The 24,120-nt window shown below is 35.8% G+C and overlaps 1 protein-coding gene across 2 annotated transcripts; it reads right to left on the bottom strand.

Moving 5' to 3' along the window:
* Positions 1–498: 498 nt before the first annotated feature.
* Positions 499–9,094, bottom strand: LOC114932720 (uncharacterized). 2 transcript variants are annotated; one of them, XM_029305051.2, is made up of 8 exons: positions 8,450–9,094; positions 5,223–5,475; positions 4,621–4,908; positions 3,326–3,648; positions 2,934–3,177; positions 2,394–2,682; positions 1,886–2,186; positions 499–1,813 (listed from the first exon to the last, which is right to left on the bottom strand). In XM_029305051.2, exons 1-8 carry the CDS (start codon positions 8,618–8,620, stop codon positions 1,652–1,654), a joined length of 2,031 nt encoding a protein of 676 aa, XP_029160884.1. In that variant the 5' UTR covers positions 8,621–9,094; the 3' UTR covers positions 499–1,651. The 2 variants fall into 2 exon arrangements, with proteins under 2 accessions (XP_029160884.1, XP_029160885.1); XM_029305052.2 differs by having other exon boundaries at positions 2,394–2,601; positions 8,450–9,093.
* Positions 9,095–24,120: the final 15,026 nt, after the last annotated feature.

The raw sequence follows: 24,120 nt of genomic DNA, 5'->3' as shown, positions 1-24,120 counted from the left end.
AGCTATGTTGTCTTATTCATCTATGTATCATGTTGAAATTTCTCCATAGTTTTTCATAGCTATCAAATAAAAAATATCAAACAGCAGTTTAATATCAAAATATTTACAATAAGTAATGGTGCAAATCTGAAACTTATTAATTTATAATATAACTGATTTTTAGAAATAAATTGTTTGCTTTTTAGCAACAAATTCCTGGCTTTTCCTGATTTATCTGTGATAAATTCGATCGTGATTTTTTTCGGATAAAAATGATTAACATATTTCATGTGAGAGTACATATATCCTTGTTAGATAATAAATATTTGTTAGAAAATGTTAAAAAAGTATTTGAAAAGAAAAAAAATAGAATTGATTTTTTTATTGTATATACATATACAACTACTTAAGATTGAGAATTCTGTAATAAAAGACAAAATTTTTAAATAGATATAATTAAAGTTTGCATAGAGGAATACAAGGCAAGGAAGAAAAAGCAATAAGAAGTAACAATTATAGTTAAAATTGATGACCAACACGGGCGATTATATATTTGAAAATCTATTCGGACTCATCCAATGTGGATAAAATTTGTCCTGAAATAAAAAAGACATCTTCTAACTCCGAATAATAATATTATAATAATAAAGATGCAGTATGCAGAGAAATGTGTCTTAAAAATATATATTATATATATATATATATCGCGTAATTCACGATATCCTGGCACTTTAAAAATAACAATTTTTTCTTTCTCTATATATTGTATTATTAAACTATGTTTCTTTATCAATGCGTAATTAATTTATAATTTTATATTAAATATATTTATGTAAAAAATGAAGCATTTTTATCTTAGATATCGCAAGAAAATAAATATTTCGCAATTGATTATTCCACGATCTCGAATAATGAATATTCGATATTTCGCGGTAATTTGCACAGAGATGTCCATTACAAGTCGCAAAATAAAAATAATTACCACGTAGTGTTGTACGCGCTTATATGTAAAAATATTCGTTCTCTCCATTACAATACAATTGTTAAAGAAATTAACAATTTAAAAGTTTTAATTAATATCAAAAGATATTAACAGTTTCAGTTAATGTTAATATATATATCTTTGAAAGTGCGATACTTATTCCTATTCCATGAACATTTACGTAGCCTTCTAAATTATCAGTCTTTGTTAGCTAAAGTTTTCAGCCCATATTTTTCATTTAATGCTAATAAATAATAAAAACATGATATTACGATTATGCATGTAATATATAATTATGTGTAATATGTGGTAATGTGTTTATACGATGTGTGAAGAGTAATTTATCATGAAAAAATTATTGTGGGCGAAATTATTATGAGCTGGAAAAATCACGTTTATTTAGCATTAATTAATATAGGCTTTTATTACATTTAATTTCACGGAATTGAAGGCTGCTGTAATAAAAATTTTATGCAATAGGATAGTGTTTTTTGCGACAAAATCAGTAAACATCTCTATGGTGGATATATCGATGTTTCTTGTGGAAATTATTCAATTCGAATATGTGTATGTGTGCATGTGTGTAATTATCTTTTCTCTTTCGTACAATTATCTATATTTCAATACGTGATATTTATATAAATTGTGCATACAATCTCTGCATTTTTGGAAATTATTCTCCACTCTAGTTTAACCTAGTTCTGCTAAGACGGAATCAAGATCCTCTTGCAGACTGAGACTATCCTCTCGCTGCTTCACTAGATTATCCTTAATTCTGTCTACTTGCGCCTTAAGCAGATAGTTTCCCTTTTTCAAAGCCGCCAGTCGTCCCTCGTGTTTCTTGACATGTTTCTGAAAAGGCAAACGTTTAAGAATGCAATTCAAACTTTGCACTTGACTGCAATGATTTTCACCACGACATACTTCCAGAATGTTTTTACGCTTGTCAAGAGGTGCCTCTTCGTCGTCAGGATCAGATTCCTCTTCTTCAGATTCTTCAGATTCCGACTCTTCTTCAGATTCCGTCTCTTCCTCATTTTCATCCTCTTCTTCTTCTTCCTCTTCCTCTTCTTCCTCGTCAGTTTCCCCCATCAGCTTTGCCATTTTATCCACTTGCTTCTGCAATTGTTTATATTTTTTCTTTTCTTCCTTTAATAATTTCTGTTGCTGTTTGATTTGCTCCTTCAGCGCGTGCCTTTCTTTTCTGGCATTTATAGCTTTGTCCCTATATTCAGAATTTTTATTATTATATTTTTTATTTTTATGTTTATACATAATAAACTTTTATATATTTTATTATATATATATATATATATATATATATAAGTTTTATTATTTATTTATTTTTTATTATTTATATTCGATCGATCTTATTTCATTTATACGCATTATTGATATACACTTCAAAATGTTATCATCTTAAAGAACTCACTTGAAACTCTTAATTTTTGAAATAAGTAGCTTGATTTCTCTCTGCGCACGTTTCTCTGCCGCAATTTTTGGATTCTCGTCTTCATCTTCTTCTTCTGTACTTTCCTCTTCTTCCTCGCTCGTGCTGTGAACATCCTGTTTATCTATGCTCTTTTGCGTTGCGATTTTAGCTACGTCCTTTGCGCTTGGACAACCAGCCAGTGCCATTCCTGTAACATTGTACCAGCCTACGTCTTCCCAATCCTCTACTAGCTCTATTATCGGTTCAGCTTCAATTGATGCAAGTCCTTCTTCATAGGCAAAGCAAAAAAAAAATCAAAACAAAGAAGCGCAGTTTTAGTATGAGCTAAAAGCATTAAAAGCATATTAGCATAAAAGCGTAGAGAATAAATATAATATATTTTGCATATATACATATAGCGATTAAAATTAGAGTCGATTAGAGAAAGCTCAGCTTATCAGCTAAGAATGCAATTATTTCAAAAATTGCTATATATAACTTTTAATAAAGCAATGTTAATTATTTTATAATCTTTCATACCAGCTTTCATGCGCTTTTCCAACGCTGCATACATTCTTTTCATTTCTTCTAACTCATTTTTAGCCTTATCTCTTTCCTCGGCAGCGGTAGCGTATTCTTTTTCGGCCTTTTCTGCATCCTTTCTTGCTTGCTGCACTTCCTCCCTCAAGGATTCCGCGAGTTTCTCGTCTTGTTGCTTGTTTTCCTGAGCATTCTTTTGAAGCTTCACATGTTCCACTTCTGCTTCAAGATTCAAAAGTCTCGCCTATCCATAAAATTATTTCGTGAAAAGTGACAACGGTGTTCGTTATCTTTTAAGGAACCAGGATGCCTTAAATGTATAAAAGTCTAATCCTGTTAAAATTGCCCCAATAATCCCAAACCAAAGTCTTGGGGCCTGTTAAATTTATTACCTGCAATCGTTTGTTATCTCGTTCCAAGGCTTCTTTGTTTCTCAACTCCAACGCGAGCATCTGTTTGGTGCTTTGCAAATCATCCCTTACGGCGTCTATGTCGTCCATTTCGTCCTGACTTTCAACGTCTACGGATGTTTCCTCGGCTTTCTGTATTTGCTCCTCTATAGTTAATTGCCGTCGGAATTTTCTAAGACCTTCCAGCATCGGCCTTGAACGATCGTTGGTTTTCACGGTTTTGAGTTTCACGCCCTGCTGGATCTGCTTCAGCAGCTGATTGTGCATATTCGATTTTTCAGATTCGAATACGAAGTGAGCCTTGCCTAGCGGAGAGAAATAATTGATCAGGATCAAAATGCAAATAAACATTTCTATTCCATCATATTGTTTGAACAATAAGATAGATATATAGGTATTCCGAATCTAAGTGCTGTTTTTTTTTGCAATACTAAAAATATAACTCTTATTTCCAAATCAAAATATAATTAAATTTAAGGAGAGTGAATTTATGTTTCAAAATTATATAAGTAAATTATATTGCATATCTCAGTTAAATTTAACTGGATTTTAAACAAGAATTTCGTTTAAATTTTAAATAATGATTGATAATTTTTGTCTTGTTTTAAAATTAATTTATGACTAAAGAATATATAGAGGACGATAGAGCTAAACAGCTTTCAATTTGATGATTGCATTTTAAATGCAATTTTAATGTAAAATTTTTTATGAGATTCTTATTCATTAACTGATAATACTTAATGCTTCACATTGACATACATATTTTAAAAGAGTCACGACGAATCATCCGTCGTTGAATAACATTTCCTGCCGAAAATGCTCGGAGAATGAGAGATCCTCATCGCCGGCCGTTCGCACGATAGGGAAAAAAAAGGGAAATAGGATGTATCAGTAAACCCAAACACGAAGACAACCATTAATTCAACGATAATCAATTAACAATTTAATTAGTCCAAAGATTTAACAATGGATAAACAGGTTCAACTGTTGAAAAGGGGTAAAAGGACAGGAATAACGACAGAACAATACTGCTATTTGCAAACGGAATTCGACGAAACATGTTAATCAAAACCTCAACTTGTTATTTAATCGGTCACATTATGTCATTAGCGTGCCTTCATTTAATTGCACGTGTCAACAAAAAAAAGCGGAAGATAGAAAAATTCGAAGAATTTTTCTCTACGATGACTTCTCTTCTCAAAGAAAAGAACTCTTCAGAGGAGGTAGGTTTGGCCCAGTGGGCACCTGACGGGGATCGAAGAGGGTTCGACGATCACCTGCTGGATCGGCCGTGACCTTGTTCACCCTCTCGATCAGGGGTGCGCTTCGATCATTGCACTTGACGTGTTTGAGCTTTATGCCACTCTCGACTTCTTTCATCATGCAAGCCCAGTCCGGCCGTTTTCTCGGCCTGGATTTCAGTGCTTCCAGCTTCTCCATTTGATCCTCGTTCAGCGGAGGAAGGTCCTTGAGGATCGTCCTGGCAGGCGGTGGTGGAGGCGGTCGCGGAGGTGGTGGTGGCGGAAAGTTTGCTCGCGATGAGCTCTTCGACAAGGTTGGTGCGCCTTGATATAAGGAATTCTCATTATTTATATAAAAAGTGGGATGTTTATGATTCGTGTAAAAATGTTATGTTACGCGCGCGCGCGCGCGAGAAGCACAGACAAACGTTTGACAGATGGTGTAAAGTGACACTTTTAATTTTATACATTCATTAAAAACTAAATTTTAAATTTCATTAAAATTTAATTTATTTTAAAAGAGAACGCTAAAAAAATTTTAATTCTGAGTCAACGATCGTTTAAAGTCTGGAAGGGTTAAATGTTTGATGTCGCGGATGATGGAGTCTGCGAGAAGAAATGGTGATCATCGCACGTACCTGTGGTGCTCTCACTTTTCGAGAGTGGTATACTGTCACCTCGTGATCGAGATCTCTCAATGCGTATCTGTCGTTCAAGCTGCGGCCTCGAATTTGGCTCCTGTCGTCCATTCTCGCGTAACTTCGCCGGCACTGGTCGACCACTTGGTATCTTCTCACTGTTAGGTTGCTTCGGTATTATCGTGATTTTGCTCTGCTTGCGTGATTGTCCATCTGTTGAAGGTGGTGTTGGCTCTGCAGGTTTCGGCACACTCTGTTCAATCGAGAAAAAGGGACACTTTGTTTGATCAAAGTATCGACAATACGCAAACAGAATCAGAACATCTACTTTAATTGATTTATAAATACATACAATTACATATATACGAGTATACAACATGACATTAAAAAAATTTACTAATCTCCAAAAAAATTATTAGAAATACAATATATTTTGATTAATTTGTTAACTTAAATATTAAAAAATTTTAATTTTATTTTTAATTTTTTATAAAAAATTAAGAAAGTTGCAACAGTGGCAAAATATATATAATAATGCAATGGACAAATTTGCATTTTATTCAAATTAATTAAACGGGCTCCCAATTTTTTGGGAAGTATTTATTATAATTAATCACACATTAATTATGTAATTTATTAATCCAGATAAACATAATTCAGTTTACTGTCAACTGATCGAGTTTCAACGCAATATACAGTGAAACAAATTTTGTTGGCACTGTCATTTATTTTCAATTCATGGTTTACGTTTTCGTCACACTCTTGCAACGTAAATCAATTTCTCGTGCGTTTGTAAAGTATATATATTTTTTTTGTACAATCACGCGCGCCAGGTTAAAAAAATACGAAGGAATAATTCTCATACATCTTTCGAAAGATAACTACAATAGAAAATAGGAAGAGGAAGCTCTTCCTATTTCTCTTCTCTTGATTGTTCAAGATAGAGAGAGAGAAAGAGGGAGATAAAAATAAAAAGAGATCCGAAAACTTTTCTTGGCAAGTCTCGAAGAGTTTGTTCAGCCAGCTTTAAATAATCCACATTGAATTTTACGTACTAAGATGTCACATTCTTAGCTGAAATCAATGCAAAATTTACGATTTTTTTTCAAATAAGTAGCTCTCATAGAATCATCATTCAATTTTCGAAATGTTCGAAAAATGATTTTTATTCCCATAAAAATTATTTTCCCGGAATGTTTTTCTATAAAAAAATGGCTTCTAATCCGTGACGTTGTACTAACAATTTTTAAACAAATTAAAGTGAGATCGCAATATAAACGCGTTAAGAAACTGGCGGAAGACGCAGCTGGCAAGTCATTTGAAATAGAAACGCGTGTTCTTTAAATAATCGTGACCCAGAGGCTTATATGCGAGCACGCATACGACGAATTTCACTTTCCTTCGCGTTGAGAAAACGGAATTGTAATTGATAAGTATACTTTGGCATGTCTGAATACTTTCACAAACGCTTATAAACCACTTAAAACTCTTTGCAATTATCTCAAACTTCTTTTTATTTCATCATCGTAATTATTTACCCGAGCTAGTTATTTTGATTAATTATCAAATATTATAAAAATATGCATCTAAAAAATTGGCATACATACAATTATGAAATTTTAACATAATCCATTCAGATATTATGGTATAATTGAAAAAATATATAATAATAAAATAAATAAAACTAATTAAAGGGATATAGTTTAATTATGATAAAAAGATTAAGGAACAATAAATAAGGGATATAAAAAGAAGATAAGGAACTTAAAATAAATTATATCACGAGTTTAATCTATTCTATTGCTAATCTAAACACAAGATAATCAGCAATATGGCAATTAATCAAACCACCCAAATGTCCACATGACTTTGCGATTTTCAGTGTGTTAAATTTTTTTCGCATTATCTCGTATTATATTTCATTATATGTATATTAGCTTTCTAATGTTCTGTACATCTCTGTAATTTCTTATGGACCATCGCCAAAGATCAAAAGTAATCGTTTGAGAATTTCCTCATGTAATGTGTTATAGAAAAATAAATATAACACACATAGCAATGATCTAAGTAGTGAATTCTTCTAAGTTAATTTGCATCATAATGCAGTGTCGATGCATTTGCGTTTTTCTATGATCCATTAGTGTAAAAAATTTTTTAGTAATTTATAATTATTTTCACAAAACAAATTAGCAAGTTATTTATTCAAATAATCATAGATTTTTATACAAAAAATTGTACCATAAAAGAGAGATGAATTTTTTTTATAAATCATAAATTATCTTAAAGTGCACTGTTTGGATACAACAGATTGTGCGCCACCAGAAATGTTTATCACGTTAACTCATTGCAAGACACCTACATCGGCTATTAATATCACGGTAGTATAGCGAAGTCCGCTGACTTTGAAACCCAATAGCTGAATGGAAAAAGACTGCAAAAGTCACATAGTACAGGCTACTCATGCGTGCTTTCGATGGAAACAGGCGCGAATTGTGTTAGCGGATTTCAATGCGAAGAAAAGCTACGATTTATGTTTGAATAAACTCGTTCTTGTCTTTAAACAAATGGCACAGATTCGAAATTAATTCTGGCATTTTCTAACAATTTTGGAATTTATTTTGCTAAAAGTTCCTTTTAGTAATTTAAATATTACTAAGCATGCAGCATAATATAATATATTCTTTATTACTGACATTAAAATATAATTATTAGAGTAAAAAAAAATAAAATTATACAAAAATAGATTATTTAATAAATTAATCTGTATTATAAAATGTAACGTATTTTTATCAATGCAATTAGTGATTAAAAGAAATTAATGATGAAAAATATATACATACTAATATTTTCTAACTATAATAAAATATATCTTGTTATTGTTACAAATTCAAAAGTCTTCAAATAAATCATACAATTGATCATTCTACGTCTTTCTTCGGAATATATCATAAAATAAAAGATATATTATTTTTCAGACAGATTTAGTCACTTTTACATATTTCAATTTTTTCTCAGGTTTCTTACGAAAACCCAAGAAAAGTTTCTTTGCAAAATCGCAAAAATATAGAATTGTCTCCAAGGAATTACCAGAACGATTCAATATTCCACCAGGAAACTTTTCTATCACTTCCAAGAATTGAAAAAAAGACACTTTTATTTCGGAGCAACGTATCTCAAGATTATCATAAAGAGAATCATCGATTATAGGTCAGAGTTTTTCCACTCACCTTCAAGGTGACTTGGGAGAAAGCAGGAACCTCGTCTGTCTTAGGCTTAGAATCCCGGCGGGAATTAAGGGTCCAGGGCGCGCTGGGCATAGGCAACGGACTGGGACCATCCTTGACCCATGGGGGTCGGAAGGTGGTCCTCTGCGGTGGCTGACCACCGGCGCCAGGCATCTTTGCTCAGCAAGCTCCTTTCTTTACTGGGAAAGGGAGGAAATCCTACTTTTGTCTCAATCTTCAAAGACGCTCTCGCGTTTGACACGTTGTGTTAACCGACGACTTGTCGTCCGCCGGACGAGCACGATGATTCTCCCGAGGACTTGTGCGATACGCCACTGACAGACTCCTGGATCGACCGCGATAAGTGGGGACCAATGCGTGGGGGAGATTTGTACTCGACCCACTTTTCTCGCCAAAACGTCGTTTGGGGATATAAATTCCAAAATGTAATTTACGACGAGAGGGTAGAAGATCCCCGAAGGTTTGTACGATCGTTGAGATGGCGGCACTACGTCTTTCTTTCTTTTTTTCTCTCTTTTCGTCCTTCAACGAGAGAAGTGACTAAACCACGACGAAGTCGAGGATTTTTGCGCGACTCTGGGAAAGATCGAGACCTGGACCGCGCAACAGGCAGATCCCGCGGACTGCACCTCCCTAACCATATGATATTTCCGTCCATGCGACGTCATCGAGAGACGCGAGGCCCGAAATAGAAGGATCTTCTCTTCTCCTCTCGAGGATACCTTCGACGATGTCTCCGCCACTTCTTGTCGTCCTACGACGCATTCCGCGTCTGTTTACGATGCACCGATCATGACCGACCGACGAAGGTCGATCAATCTTCAGGGTCGCTAAGTTTTATTGCTTTTCTGAATCTCAGAAGTGCACCTTTGGATAGGTAAAAGTCGTTATAATGGCGGAAAGAAAATTTCTGATACCTATTTTGATGTCGCAAAATATACAGAAGAGAGAACCGAGACACGTGCAACTAATAAATAAAATAATAGTTGGGAATGGATAAGATTCATATGTTAATGTCATACTGTTTCAGATTCTCTGTGAACAAATATTAGAATTATACTATTTTTATTCTGTCTGATTTATTAGACAAATGTGGAGAAGTTTTGTCAAAGCTATTATTCGGAAAATCACCAATATGATAATATTACTATAAAGATGTAAAAAAAAAATTGCATAGTATAATATCAGTGATAAAAAGACTCTACACCTATATATAATTTAACATGGTAACGTGGCTTATCATCTTTATACAAAATTTGAAGTGTTCTTATGCATAGCAGTAAATTATTGATTACGTTATACTTGCGTTAAAAGTTAAAATAACTTTTCATATACATTCAACTGTCATTATAAATTTCTGGAAAAAGTAGTACGTAAATTTAACTATTCATATATAATATAAATCAAATCGTACTTTTTTTATAAAGTTACTTTTTTCTTGATTAATATTTCTTATTCGCACATATTAAATTATTCGTAATATTCGATAATTTACTCGTTTTATCACATCGCATGAAAAAATATATTGTATTCATATCATTCCACTTTAATTTATCAGACAATCGAGAGTTCAATCGTCAGATCTGACCGTGAATACGCGTTAAGGGTCTAGGACGTGTAATAGCTTTTGCTTTTAGTATTAGTTAAATCTCTTGATGACATTACAACCGAAAATGTGAGTCATTCACGATCTCTTTTTCGTTCACTGATCGTCTCACATCGTCGCAGATTACGTGCCAAGTCGTTCATCATTGTGCACACTTCAAGTTTCTCAAATAGATCGCAAGTAGAATCATCAAATACACAACTTCGATTTTTAATCTTTAATCTAGCTTTAATAAAAACTTTAGTATAGTTTAGTTTCCATCGACCTATCGTATAAATATTTTTCTTTCCATAGTGTATATTTGGGTATAATTATATTAATGTCATGAGAGAGATTTACATGCGGTATACTTTTGTAATATAAATGTTTGTAATTGATGTAATTAATGTTAAATTATGCTTTTTTCTTCTTAATTCTTTCTCATATAATTAGTAAATATAATTTAATTATAAAGTATATGATGAGAAAAAGAATTGAAATAATTAGGAGGTAGAGTACTAACTGGAACAGAATGAATAGATTTGTATTAAATTACAAATATATAACAATCAATATGCACTAATCATCAATAATAATGTGTCAACAATTAGCAATATATTAATTTAAAATAATAATGAAATTTTATATAATAATATAATTAAAATATGCAATTGACGTTTAAAACATAATTGACAAATGTGTTATATTATATTATATAAATAATATTGAAAACTATTGCATAATAGATTAAAATAGACTTTTCGAATCAGAAAAAAAATAATTTTAATCTTTCTATTCATTCTATTAAAAAAATAATATATATAAGAAATAAAAAAATAGAAAGCTACGATATTATTGTTTTATGTAATATATATGAATACTCAGAAATTTCTACAATTTATTATAAGAATGCCAATCCAAAAAGTTCGAAGTTATCGTGAAATGGTAAGAACATTTTGAAGCTCTCTTATTTTCCAATGCTACGAGATAGCACTACTAGTTTCATGTTGGAAAGAAATATGAAGAATATACATTCAACATTTTTACATTCATGTACACACATACATATACTTTAAGCAGTAAAAAAAATTGGTCTTAAATAATATTTTTTAAAAATGATACACACATACGTAGGTATGTCAAGCAATGAGAAAAATTAGTCTAAACAATATTTTTTTAAAATAATACAACGCAATTAATTAAATCAAGAAATTATTACAAAAAATAATTTTTTAAAATAAATTATACATTTTTGTTGTGAATATTTAAATTATCCCATTTCGTAAATAAATATTATACTTGCGCTTCTTTTTATGCTATATTGCAGTATCTACTTCAAGTTAAGCCCATTATTATCATATCGTAATTGTCCAAACTCAGCTAATTATTAATATTGATCTTTATTAATAATACATATAATTCCCTCAATTTTGAATGTATATCATAATTTATATATTTCACAAAATAGATTATTTTATTTCAGATTATTCGCATTTTGCAATTTGTACACGGAAAGAATTTTCTTTTAGAATTTACCCTGAAAATCAAGGTAATCGTGGGACAATATGGTACTGGAAGAATTTTATAAGAGTTTCTCTTGTTAATATTTATCACAATAAAAAATAATTAATATGTACATAGTAAAATAAAATCAAACATATTTTATATTTTATTGTGGTAGATATTAATATTTTTTAGTAGACGAGAGAGTATTTCTTAATAAACTTTTGTATAGACTTTGCAATTTGTATGAACAAAAAGAGTCAATAAATATTGCACCAAAATTGCAAGTAGAAAAAAAAATCAAAGCTCCTTCGTCCTCGCACAAAACACGTGTAAAGTCGTCGAGTGAATTAGGGCTCTATTATTACCGTAATTATTAGCGGCCTGAAAGTCCCAATTAAGCAAATACTTCCCGGACTGCTCCTCGGGGGTGAAGAATTTCCGAGGAATTCGCGGCGGGTACAGCTAGGTGGTCGTCATTAATCCTCACGCGTACGCGGTGACAACCACCGAATTAGTCGGGCGATCCGTCAAAAAGCGCATTTCCGTGGGTAGGCATGCGTTATATCCGCTGTCTCTCTCTTTCTCTCTCTAATTCCCTTTCTTTTTTCTTCTTTCTCCTTTTTTTCTTCACGGAACACATGGTACTTTGCTTGCGGAATACGCGTACACGCACACACATATCTTTCATGCGACATGAGAGAAGAATGCATCAGAGCCAAAATATTATAGATTAATTTCTATTAATAAATCGGAAACAAAGGGTGTATAATATCATTCTTTAAAAATGCCAAAATTTGCAGTAGAAAAGAGAGCAAAGATTATATTTTCTTAAAAATAATATTTTATTTATTTGAAGGAATTTCAACTATTTCTAAGAAACGTTATTTGTTGTATCATACACCTGTTAATTTTTTGCTTGCCTTGTGAAAGGTTTCTTTTTCTATTTGGCTACTAACAAGTAAAACAATAAAAAAAGAAAGAAACTCTAGATTCCACCTATAGATAATACAAGCACGTGTTCATTGTATCGTGCGCTGCGGTGAGTTAGATATATTGAAGGAACACTACGGCAACGTGATTACAGATGAAAGTAAGGAACCCTTTCGCTCGATGAACTTAGATTTGTGTATGTGTGATTTACGTATTTTAAATATCCTATATATATTATAATTTATAATTGATAATATGTGTATAATATAGTTTTACTATTTCGTTATCTTATTTTTCACATTACTGTCATTTACAATATGCTATGATAATACTTGATTATTATTAATAGTAACAGTTTTTATATTCATATCGTCCTGCTTTTAATTTCGCGAAAAAATCCACTATAAACTCACACTATAATACCTTCATAATACACCGCGAAAACGTTGCATGCCCGTTGCATTATCCGGGTTATTTCAGAGAACGTGTACGAATATTCGCGTGTGCAAGAACTGCGGGAAACAATTCAGAACTCTCGTTCTATCTGCGCTTGTTGTCACTAAATTTTTTGCATGAATTCAAAGATTCGCATCATGCATGTTTTGTCAAGCTTATTAGGAACGAAAGGCGGACGAATTTCCTCAAAAACTTGTATTTATACGAAATTTATTGTACACTTGTCAAAATAATTAATGATTTCCAATTTTCTCATTTCCTTATAAAATGTTTCATAAAAAATTTTTGCATAAAAAACATTTTTTGGAATACAAAGGCGCAATTTGTCTTGAATGAGAGAATTGTCAAAATTATCCCAATGATCGAATTAAAAAACGCAATTGGAATAAAGAAATGCAATTTACTTTTTAAGATACTTATAAGAATCAGCCTAAAATTTTTCCCAACTATAAAGATTAATCTTATTAAATTGATCAAAAAATAGATTCGACATGCATCTTTGATCAGCGACGATTTTAATTTTCATTACCACATCTGAAGAATTTTTTTCGCAAAAGCGAGAAATTTTTCACGAGAATTTTCCAGTTATAATTTTCTCGAGAATTACACATAGCGTTGATGTGTCCACGAGTAGGTACTATATATGCCTGACGCTTTCAACCCTAAACGTGCACACATTGCGGTGGAGGAAGGGTGGAAGAAGACGGTAGAGGAGAAGGTGGAGAGAAGGAAGACTCGTAATACATACGTGCATCGTGCGTGCAATGGCCCGTAAAAGCTGACTGGTCCCCGAGAGAAGAGGGATGCAGTCATGCCAGCTATGTTAATTAAACGCGTTTCTAGCCCCCGCATAGGAAATCGGAGAAAAAAGAAGAGAAGACCACGACGGTAGGAGGAGAAGTAGGAGGAGGAAGACGAAGACGAAGAGGAATAAGAAGGAGGAAGAAAATAAGAAATAGGAAGAAGATGAATAAAGGGGGATGCACACAGAGAAAGAGAGAGAGAGAGAAAGAGAGTGCCGAGCTAATAACACGTCCCGTACGACGAACGCACGCCACACGCCCGTCTCTTCTTCTGCTACTTCTTCTTCATCTTCTTCTGCCCCTTTCTCTCTCGCTCTTTTGTACGGAGATCGTCTTTTTGCCGCGGGAAGAATAAGAGAGAGAAATCGAGAGACGGCCGAAAAAATCGAGAGCGTGGACCGACGCGACGAACGGACGGATGGACGGACGGGCGACGGACGGGTGCGTCTGAGAGACTTTGTAGGAACTGGAGTGAAGGCAAATTGGAGTATTAATTATCCCGGCCGAGTGTGCGTGTGTGCGTGCGTACATGAGGGCCGATTTGCTCTCGCTCTCTCGCGCGAGACGAACAGAGATTGCGTCTTCGAGTCTTCAAAGGGTTGCGGACGCTGCCGCGGCAGCTTCCTTCATTCTCGACTGGGAGGAGTTTTCTGGCAGGGCGATCCGCACGACGATGACAACGACGACGACGACGAGCAGGCTAATCGCGGTGACCAGGTAAATATGTAGATAGATAGAAGAAAAACATTAGAGTCAGCTCCTCTCCTTAAACGCTGTAAAGCCTGTTAATTGCGTTCGCGTTTAGAAAATGGTGCACCCCAATTGAGAAATTCAGAGGCTCGATAACTGGAAAATGACAGACCGAAGTTTCGAGGGGTGAATAACGAGTAGAAAAATATTTTTCCCTTTGCAACGCAAGGGGGATGAGAGTCGACTCGACCCCTTCTTTGTGTTCCGAGTCGAGAGCTCGACGATGACGAGCGCCCGAATCATCAATTTGTTATAACGAGGCGCGCTCGTAGACATTTGTCAGAATATTACGCCGCGCTGCGGTCGTCGGTGATGCGCCACGGCGGTAATAATTCTCGATGCGCCGACGACGACCGGGGGGCAGAGCACGGGGATGTTGATAACCTCGTTCGTTCGTCGGTTCGTTCGCCGCGAAACAAGTTTTTCGGTCATTTTGCCAGCCGGCCGACCGACCGACCGACCGACCGTTCGCTCGTCGTTCGTCTTTGCTCGCTGCTCTGACAGCGTCCCGTTGTGGATAATCACTTCCTGGGCCTAACGGCCTGCAGCGACGAAAAAAGAGAGCGGCCGAAAAACTCGCGGATTGTCTTCGAGAGAAATTATAATCAATATCGCGAATACACCGTGATCTGTCAACAGCTGTTATTCCAGGGAAAACTGTCGGCGTTGCCGTGATACCTTTGGATTATTCCCTGATGGATCGTCCTGTCGGAAAACACGAGATCTTAAAAACTTTCATTCGGTGATAATAATTTAGCGCTTGGCACGATATAACGTTAGAATTAAATTGCTAAACTTTTGTCGCGTTCATTAAAGCTACCTTGATCCAGCAGACCCTTCGTTTTTCAGCGTTTAGAATTAGATTGTGAAACTTGTTATTTTTAGTATCGGGACTAGATCGCCAAACTTCTTATTATCAACATCGGGATTAGATGGCGAAACTTTCCCTGATGATACTCGCTCGTCCAAGTTTTTATTCCAACATTATCAGCGTTTTTTTTTTCTCGTATCAAAAACAAGTTGCATTAATGATCCTGATTCTCGGAGCTTCCTTCCACACAAAAAAATCGTGTCAAGAGCGGCTCAGAAAGGGCGGTCAAAGTCGCGCCGTCGACAAATTAGTAGGCTGTCGGGTGGTCATAGGGGGTCGTCGTCGGTTTCAGGGAAAAACGCGCGTAGATCAGGAGGGCCGGGAAAGGAAGCGACAGAGTGCATATGTCCAACGGGGGCACTTAATCATCCGAGGAATTTTTCCGTCGACAACTGATTACCCGCGCTCGAGCCGAATGGCTGATTAACACGTTTTAACATGCCTCCCTTCCTCGTGAAAACGATATGGAAGCGGCGTCGGAAGCCGCCGCTTCCGTGACGAACTACGTTATTTTTACTATGAGGGTGTATGGATGATGGACGAGGAGTATAGTTGCCGCCGTCGGGAAGCTTTTTAACCGCATAAGAGAGATGAGGATTTTTCTTATTTTAATAAAAAAAATTTCCAAAAGATTTCTCCTTTTTATATCAATTTTAACACAATAATTTCATAATTAATTTAAGCGTTGCAAACGTTATTTTATATAGTACCTATAAATAATATTTTAAATATTTAGAATTATAGAAAATACTATAAGTATGTAGAATTTGCAATGTAAAGTTAAAAAAACCCCAAAATAATATCCATTTCCATAAAAACATTGAAATTTATATTTTAATATTTTAATTTAAAAAAAAAGTCTTTGCAAATCTTTTTGACAGTGGCAATTATGTCTCATTTATGTTATATGATGTTTAATATGTATATGGGAGTGCAGAGAGTGATGACATTTCGTGTCACGCGTGGCTGATCATTTTTGTCGCCCTTTATAGCGGGCGATCTTATTACAGGCGCTATTAAATTTCACGCAATTATAAATAATAAATTACAGTATATGTATATATATCGGAGCTCGCTGATAGATGAGGATCCGACAAAACGACGTATTACAATCAACGTGTATTTATTATGCCATAATTAACCGGAAATTGTCATTACGTTATTAACTAAATAATAATATATTGCGCGATACAAATGGACGAAGAGTAAAACGGTGATACGTTATAATTACCATTATTATTTCCATCGCGTTTTTTTTTTTTTTTTTTTTTTTTTACGGAAACCCTCGGTAAACACACCGACAATTTCACAGACGTGTTTACGAGACGCGACGAAATGTTTGCCGTAAGCGGATCTATTTCGAAGTTCGAGAATCTAACGTGACTGCGGCGCAATGATAAATCTTCGTATGTGCGGAAACTTTGTGCGCAGAATTTCCGCCGAAAATTTATTTCCCTTCGTTATCGTGAAGTGTTCAAGGCGGCCTTGAAAGAAGACGATATCACATATCTTTATGGTATAAAGCATAAATATTAATGCCAGTGTCCACGCAATAATACTTCCGCTGAAAAAAATAAGAGAAAAAAAGAGAAGAAACCGCGTACGTTTAAATGGCGCTTTAATCATCTTTAAAAATGAATTAAAAAATATTATATACCTAAGAATTTTTATTCGTGTCAATCAACATCAATAAAAATCGTTAGAACATTCTTACACAGTATAAATATACGAAACGGAAAAGAATGCATGGCTTTCTAAATAAAATAAGGAATTCTTTATAATTGACTTAATCCTCATATTTAGATTAGATAGTATTAATGAACGAAATAGATCCGCGCTTTTTTTACAATTTTCGAAATCGAGAGAGAAAACTGTCAACATTCCAGTTGAATGATAATTTTGCAAAAACTGTTATTAAACTAATTTTAATAATTAGTATACCTACGCCTTGCCGACAATTGACATATTAGCATCGCCAACGATTCGTTCCCTGACTTTGTAAAGATAGAAATAGAGGAATATTATCTTCTTGTCGACACGAAGAACGCTTTTCTCACGATATTCACGTCGAGAAAGAGATAATTATAAAGCGTGTCTTTGGGAACCGACACGAGACGCGGAATTGGCGGTGCACGCAACGCGATTTTCGCGAAATAATTTTGCGGTCAGCCGAGTCGCGGTCTTTGAGATTCTAATGAGGATCTTTTTTTTTTCTTTTGCTACGCGTTTACCGAGAAGTCCGTGTCGTAAGATCCCGCTACGTATTTCTTTACATAACACTTCCGTGAAGATTAGTCATTCGTCGATTTTCGATCGAGTATTAATATTGCAATATGTTATGTATTTGTAATATATAAAAATAAGGAAAAACATATAGTAAATAGAAAAGCAAATATAAAAAGAGATTTAAAAAATTTAAATATTAAGTAGCACGTACAATGTATGTAAAATGAAATATTATAAATGAAGGTAAATTATAAAATAAAATAAAATAAATTGAAAGATAAACGATAAAAAATTAAAAATTGAGCAAATACACATTTATAAGAATAGTGAAATTTCTAATAGAAAAATATATTCACGTGTACATGCAAAGTCTGAAAAAATTATAATCGAAATTGAAAAGTAAACTAGAAAACATGTTCTAACGTCGAAATAAGGTGATTAATTTTAATGCCAATATATAATTAATATGTATCACCAAAACATTTTGCTCGTTTATCAGCATTTATCTGATATATTTAGTAAGATTATAGATGATTTCATTCACACAGTATCTTGAATACAGTCCAAGTTTTTTAATTTGTTTATTGCGACGATATTTAAATATCGTTCACATAATAATACGATTTTTTCCACAAAACATGGCATTATCGATTAAAAAGAGTTGTTAAAAATAATTTTAATAGAATTATAATTAGCTTGTGCAGTATTCAGTATTGAACACGGTAATAATTATAGGCTGGATCGCATGATAAATTGCTGCAGGTGCAATAATTTATTGTCTCGAAATACTACTACTTCCACCATTAACATCTTCTTCAATGAGTTAGCATAGCCACGGTGAATGATAATTAAATCTCTTTGCTTTCTCAAGTTTAAAAGCGGTATAACACATACTAGAAAGAGGTCTGATAGATAACCAAGAATGTGGGTGAGAATTTTTTGCTAAACAAGCATTCATTACTACATTTGATATGCATAACATGTTATTTAGCAATTTATTCTATGACGATCAATTTATTCGATTTTCACGTCATCTAATAATGAGGGTAAACGCTATATGTTTAAAACTAACTACTTCGTATTTCATAACCTTTGATTTTATTCACGTAAATAATTATAAACGTATTGACTTTGATTTATTAATAACATGTGTGGTATATATATTTTAAAAGCATTTTCAGCATGTAACGCAAGATTATAAGTATCGATCGTATCGATGCATATCATTTGCAAAGACAGCTCTTCTCAATGGATGGTTACTCGCGTGTGTGTGTGTGTGTGTGTGTGTGTGTGTATCTGTTACTCGGATAAAATCCCTCCCTCTCCTTTTTCTCTCGGTCCAAGTTACTATATATTTCTTCCAACTTCTCTCAATTTTCGTCTTCCCTTTCGCGCCATAAACACTCACAAGTTATGAAACAATTTTGCAGGGCTCTCTTCGGAATTTTCGCAAAGCACGGGCTTGAATCTCGCCTCCGTCTCTTTCCTCTTCTCTCCGCATATCGTGTGCACGCGAGGACAATTTTAAATATTCCCGTAAAATATCCTTCCGACATTTCGCCCCGATTAAATCCCGTATTCCACGCGCGCGGGCGTAGAGCGGTCTGAAAAAAATGTAGATGGAGAAAAACGAGAGAAAAAGTCCCCGGGACCTCAATCTCCCTCAAATCCGCACAAAGAGAGAGCGTACAGAGCCCGTCGTGCAAATGGCGACTCTGAATTTCCGCGCGCGCGCTCGCTTCCCTCTTTTTCTCTCTCAAAGAAAATATATTTATAAAATTCATGCCCCTCGACCGTCCGCGTGCGCCCCGGTTAATCGGTTTCCCGAGGACGTTGATCAATTTCGCTTAGGAAAAAGGCGATAGATAGAGAAGCGAAAGAGAGAGAGAGAGAAAAAAAGAGACAACCCCCTTCTCTCTTTTTCCACCCTCAGCCTCTTCATCACCATCTACTCTTTTTTTCCCTCCTTCTATCATCCTCTATCTGTCGTTTTCCACTCATCCGCCGCATCCCATCTCGTATCGCTCCTTTTTCGAGCCGCCGAAAAAATGCGCCCTTCGGGCAGGATCCTCCGTAGCTTCCGTTCGGAGAGATATCATCTCGTTCTCTTTCGTTCTCCTCGCATTTCCTGCATCCCCCGTCCTCGCTAGCGGAGCGAAGACTGCGGCAAAGTGGCTGAGAAAGCTCATATACCGCGAGTCCTCCTTCCGTAAGCACGCATATATGCGTAAACAAACGCGTATCCTCACCCACGCGTCGTCGTCTTCGCGGCCTGTTACGTGGAAAAATAAGTGCGCGCAGCCACCTAGGCATCCAGAAAAGAGCCCTGTGTTCCTCTGGGCGCGCTCCGGCATCTCTCGCCGCATGTCTCTCCCGGTCCTCACTTTTCCCGATCCTCCTCGCTATATCGGCCGTCCTCTACCTCCTACCATCTTACGCCGTCATCCTCTCGCTCTCGCTGACGCGCGCGCACGAGCATGCTTGGTCCCGCGTGTCTGCGTGCACGTACATTAGGTACCTGCGCGCGTATATATGGGTACCTATCTATAGGTACCAAATGGTAAATGAGAGGGTAGACGCGAGGTCCGGACGCCCGCAGCTAGCGGCGACCCAAAGCTTCGTCTACCGCGGGGCTGTATGTGCCACCGCACATACCGGGTGGCCGAGAAGTGTCGACATTTTTTTTTCCCTCCTCCGGGCGAAATACAGGGGTTGCCCGTCGGAGTGTAGGATAGTTAGAGCTCGCGTGGTTAGGCCGGACACGCTCGGAAACGTGAATTCCGCGAGTTCGGCAATCGTCACGACAACGCGACATCGACGACGACACGACGATGGAATTGAGCTGTCGGATAATGCGGACGAATGTGTGTTAATGATGTGTAGACTAAATGCTCCTGGTAGACGTGTATGAGCTCGATATTGTGGTTTATGTAGATTATAGAAAATTCATTGAAACGGAAAATAGAATTTAATGAAAAAGAAAAATATAGAATTAATGAGAAAAACGCATGTTATTTATACGCAAAAATAATTTCTATCAAAATCACTCTCGTGCAATTATGCTTTTTACATAGAGACCTCGTACTGTATAATTGTAAAAAATTTATTAATATCTTTTCCGAACAAACAAATTATAAAAATGTTGGGGAATTCTCTTTTTTAAGAATAATTAAAACTATAATATCTTATATTTCTGTAAATATAGTATTGTGCGTTTCATTATGCAAATTCTACAATTATCCTCTGTCAAAATTATTACACTGACACGTAAACTGCAAACAAAAAATAATTAATTCTCGTAATAATTTCTATTTAAAACGTTAATACGTTATTCAATACATTAATATGTATTTGCTAGATTATTACGTATTAATTGTCATTCATATCGCGGGTAAAAAATGTGCATGACAATAATTTATATAGAAAGTCCATAAAATTCGGCTCTCATCTCTTACGCATTCACGTAATTTCCTGGATCGTTTCGCGATATCCGAATGCACCGTTGCATCTGCAAGACACAGTTATAGCTGGAAAATTTCATAGAAAATCCCGGGCTTCCGGTCACCGCACGAAACGCGGTCGCGCGGTTATGAAATCGTTAAGCCACACAATGCAATACCGATATTGAAACAACTATTTGCAGTATTTACCGCGCGATGCAGGTCGGATGCAACGGGATGTATACGCGTGCGTTTCGCGTAGCGCAAATTGGCAATCGGCGCGCGCGAGCCGCGAGCTCTCTCTCTCTCTCTCTATCGCGAAAGCCTATGTTAAAACAAACAACACGAACGGGAAAGAGAGAAAGAGGCGAAATGAAAGGCGAGCAATTTTCGTGAAATCGTAAACGGCTCGCGCGCGCGGCCAGAGATGAAAAATTTTCTATATCGCGAACTATTATCGTCGCTTTAGCAGCATTCACGGCCGACGCGCGTTTTCAATCGGGTGCCGCCGGCCCGTTGAGTGCATTTTGTTCACAATTCCAACGACGGGGGTAGCAAAAGGAAGGTAGGGGGGGAGGGGGTGGGTGAAACGTAGAGATAGAAAAATTGCTACGCGAAATTTCATATTTTCTCGTCGTACGATGGGCGATAATTCAGAGGCGTAACTGAGAGGTATATCGCGCGATAACGCGTACGCGATAACTCGAGGAAAATGGGGTAGAAACTGTGTTCCCTCCCCCCTCCCCCCCCCCCAAAAAAAAACATGCAAAAATTCGGCTCGGTTACGCGCGTATACATATACAGGGTGAGACCCGAAAATCGCACACCGGGGGACGCAACGATGTAATTAAATGCGTCCAAGCGGACCGAATGCAAGCGTAATCGAACGGCCGTCCTGGGGATCCGTGTTACATAAAATGATTCATTTGTATTTATATTCGCTCTCAGCAAATATATATATTATATATATATATTCTTAAAAAAAGCCTCTCTCTCTCTCTTCCATTACGATTTCGATTAAGTCCAACGATAATCGTCGGCAAAACAAGTTTAATCGCTTTCCTTTACTATGTACGAAATCGTTGACTTCATTTAATTCTCGTGTTTCAATGTAATATACAACAAAGTTGTGGTATATAAAAAGCGCACACCATTTTTCGCAGTAACAGATGATTCGTAACACAAATTTCTGCAGCATTATAAATAAAAGCAATTTTTTTTCTTTTTCAATCTCTCAAATATCCGTTGTCATCAAATCTTTGAGAAACTTTTTTCAAGAGATCCTTTTCCTATCCTCTGTTATATGCATCACAAAATAATAGAAGACACTGTATGGATTATTGATTACATTTGACTTTGTATAGATTTATGAATTAATTACACGTTCGTATATATTTTTGTATATATTTTTTTTCAGAGAAAGATTCCTAAAAAATGAGAAAAATATTCTTTCACTTCTCTGCTGTTCCTTCCTCCTCTTAACTCATGATTGTTTTTTAGTCCAAAGTTTTATTAAATATCCTTAATTATAGAATTACTGAACACTAAAAATTATAGAATATATATATTCTGTCCGAGATATCGTATCGCGCCACTGCTGAATTTTCTGCTGTCCGTCGTCAATGTTCTGTTCTACTACTTAACAACCGATGATCTGCTCCGAAATATTTTCGTTTTCTTTTCTCTGTCCACCTTCATCAGTTCTTATAGATTTCTACATGTATATATATATTCATTAAAACGTTTTAACGTTATCTTCAATAATTAAAATCGACTTGAGTTTTAACGAAAGAAGACTTGCGTGTGTATATCAATACGAGTATGGAATAAAGCGACTTTCTCAAGAGATCCTTCTTCTACCCTTTCTAATTCATTACAAAATAATAGAAGATACTGTATGGACAATTTATTTTTAAATTATTATAATTACACGCAACATTTTTCACGCTTGAATTTTATTCAAAATTATATTCATTTTCAGAGAAACATCCTTAAAACAATGAGAAAAAAATATTGTCTCATTTCTCTGCCGTTCCTCCCTCCTCTTAATTCACGATTATCTTTTCCCTCCCTATCTTCTGCTTCCAATTTCTTCCGTTTCTTTCGCGTCGCCGACGCCGGGACGCGGCGAGAAGTTATTTTTATCGCGCGCGTTAGTTTCGGCAAAGGGCGATCTCCAGCTCCAAGAAGGGATGAAACCGTACAGTACACACTCGACCGACGGAAACCCCGGAAAATCTCTCTCCCGGCGCGGGAGATCTCTCGCGCTGTCGTCATTCCGTGCGCATACGCACGTGCGACTTCGCCGGGCTTTTCTCGCTCCGTGTAACGAATGAGACCGTATCCGAAGCTGTAAGGCGCAATCTCGCTGACCGATCTTTCGCGCGCCGCGGGATCGGAGCTCGGTGATTCGAATTGATTAACTTCCTCCCTTTTCCCTTTCTCTCTCTCTCTCTCTCTCCCCGTTCCACCTCGGTAAAACAATAGTTCCCGTGCTCGAGCGGCACCACCGTTTCCACCCGCGCGAATCGTAATTCCTCCTCCTCGCGATTCGATTTGCATTTCGATACTCGGTCGCGGAAATAAAAAAAAGAAGCGGACGAGAACTGCCGCGGTCGGCCAGCAAGTCTTCGCGTTCATTAAATAAATGAAGATTGCGAGACGCCAGGGATTAAATTATGACAGGGCGAAACAGATTTCATCGCCGCGACCGAAAAACATTTCGGCCATTTGTGTTTTGAATCGCGCGATTGCAGATACGACAGTTCCGGAATATGTATATATTTGCTGGACTGTGTTTGTGAGGAATTAATAATTTATATAATCAATTATTTCGAGAAGTAACGAGAAACTTTAAGCGCACGAAGAAATTTCTTCATTTAGTATCATGATACAATTCTAACAGGGATGAAAAATATTCTTGAGAAACTTGAAAATTACCGAGAGCTTAAACATAAAACTAAACATTCAATAATTCTTATAAACACACTGTAGACTTTGCATAGATCTAGTTGATAGATTCAGTTGATTCTAGTGAATAAGTAATTATCGTTATCATTATTATTAGTTCGCGTTGAACGAGAATT

This window comes from Nylanderia fulva, unplaced genomic scaffold (genome assembly GCF_048542155.1).
Source record: "Nylanderia fulva isolate GAGA-0341 unplaced genomic scaffold, ASM4854215v1 Scaffold22, whole genome shotgun sequence".
Classification (NCBI taxonomy): Eukaryota; Metazoa; Arthropoda; class Insecta; order Hymenoptera; family Formicidae; genus Nylanderia; species Nylanderia fulva.
The sequence above is the reverse complement of the archived record's forward strand: the minus strand, read 5'-3'. Positions and strand labels throughout refer to the sequence as shown.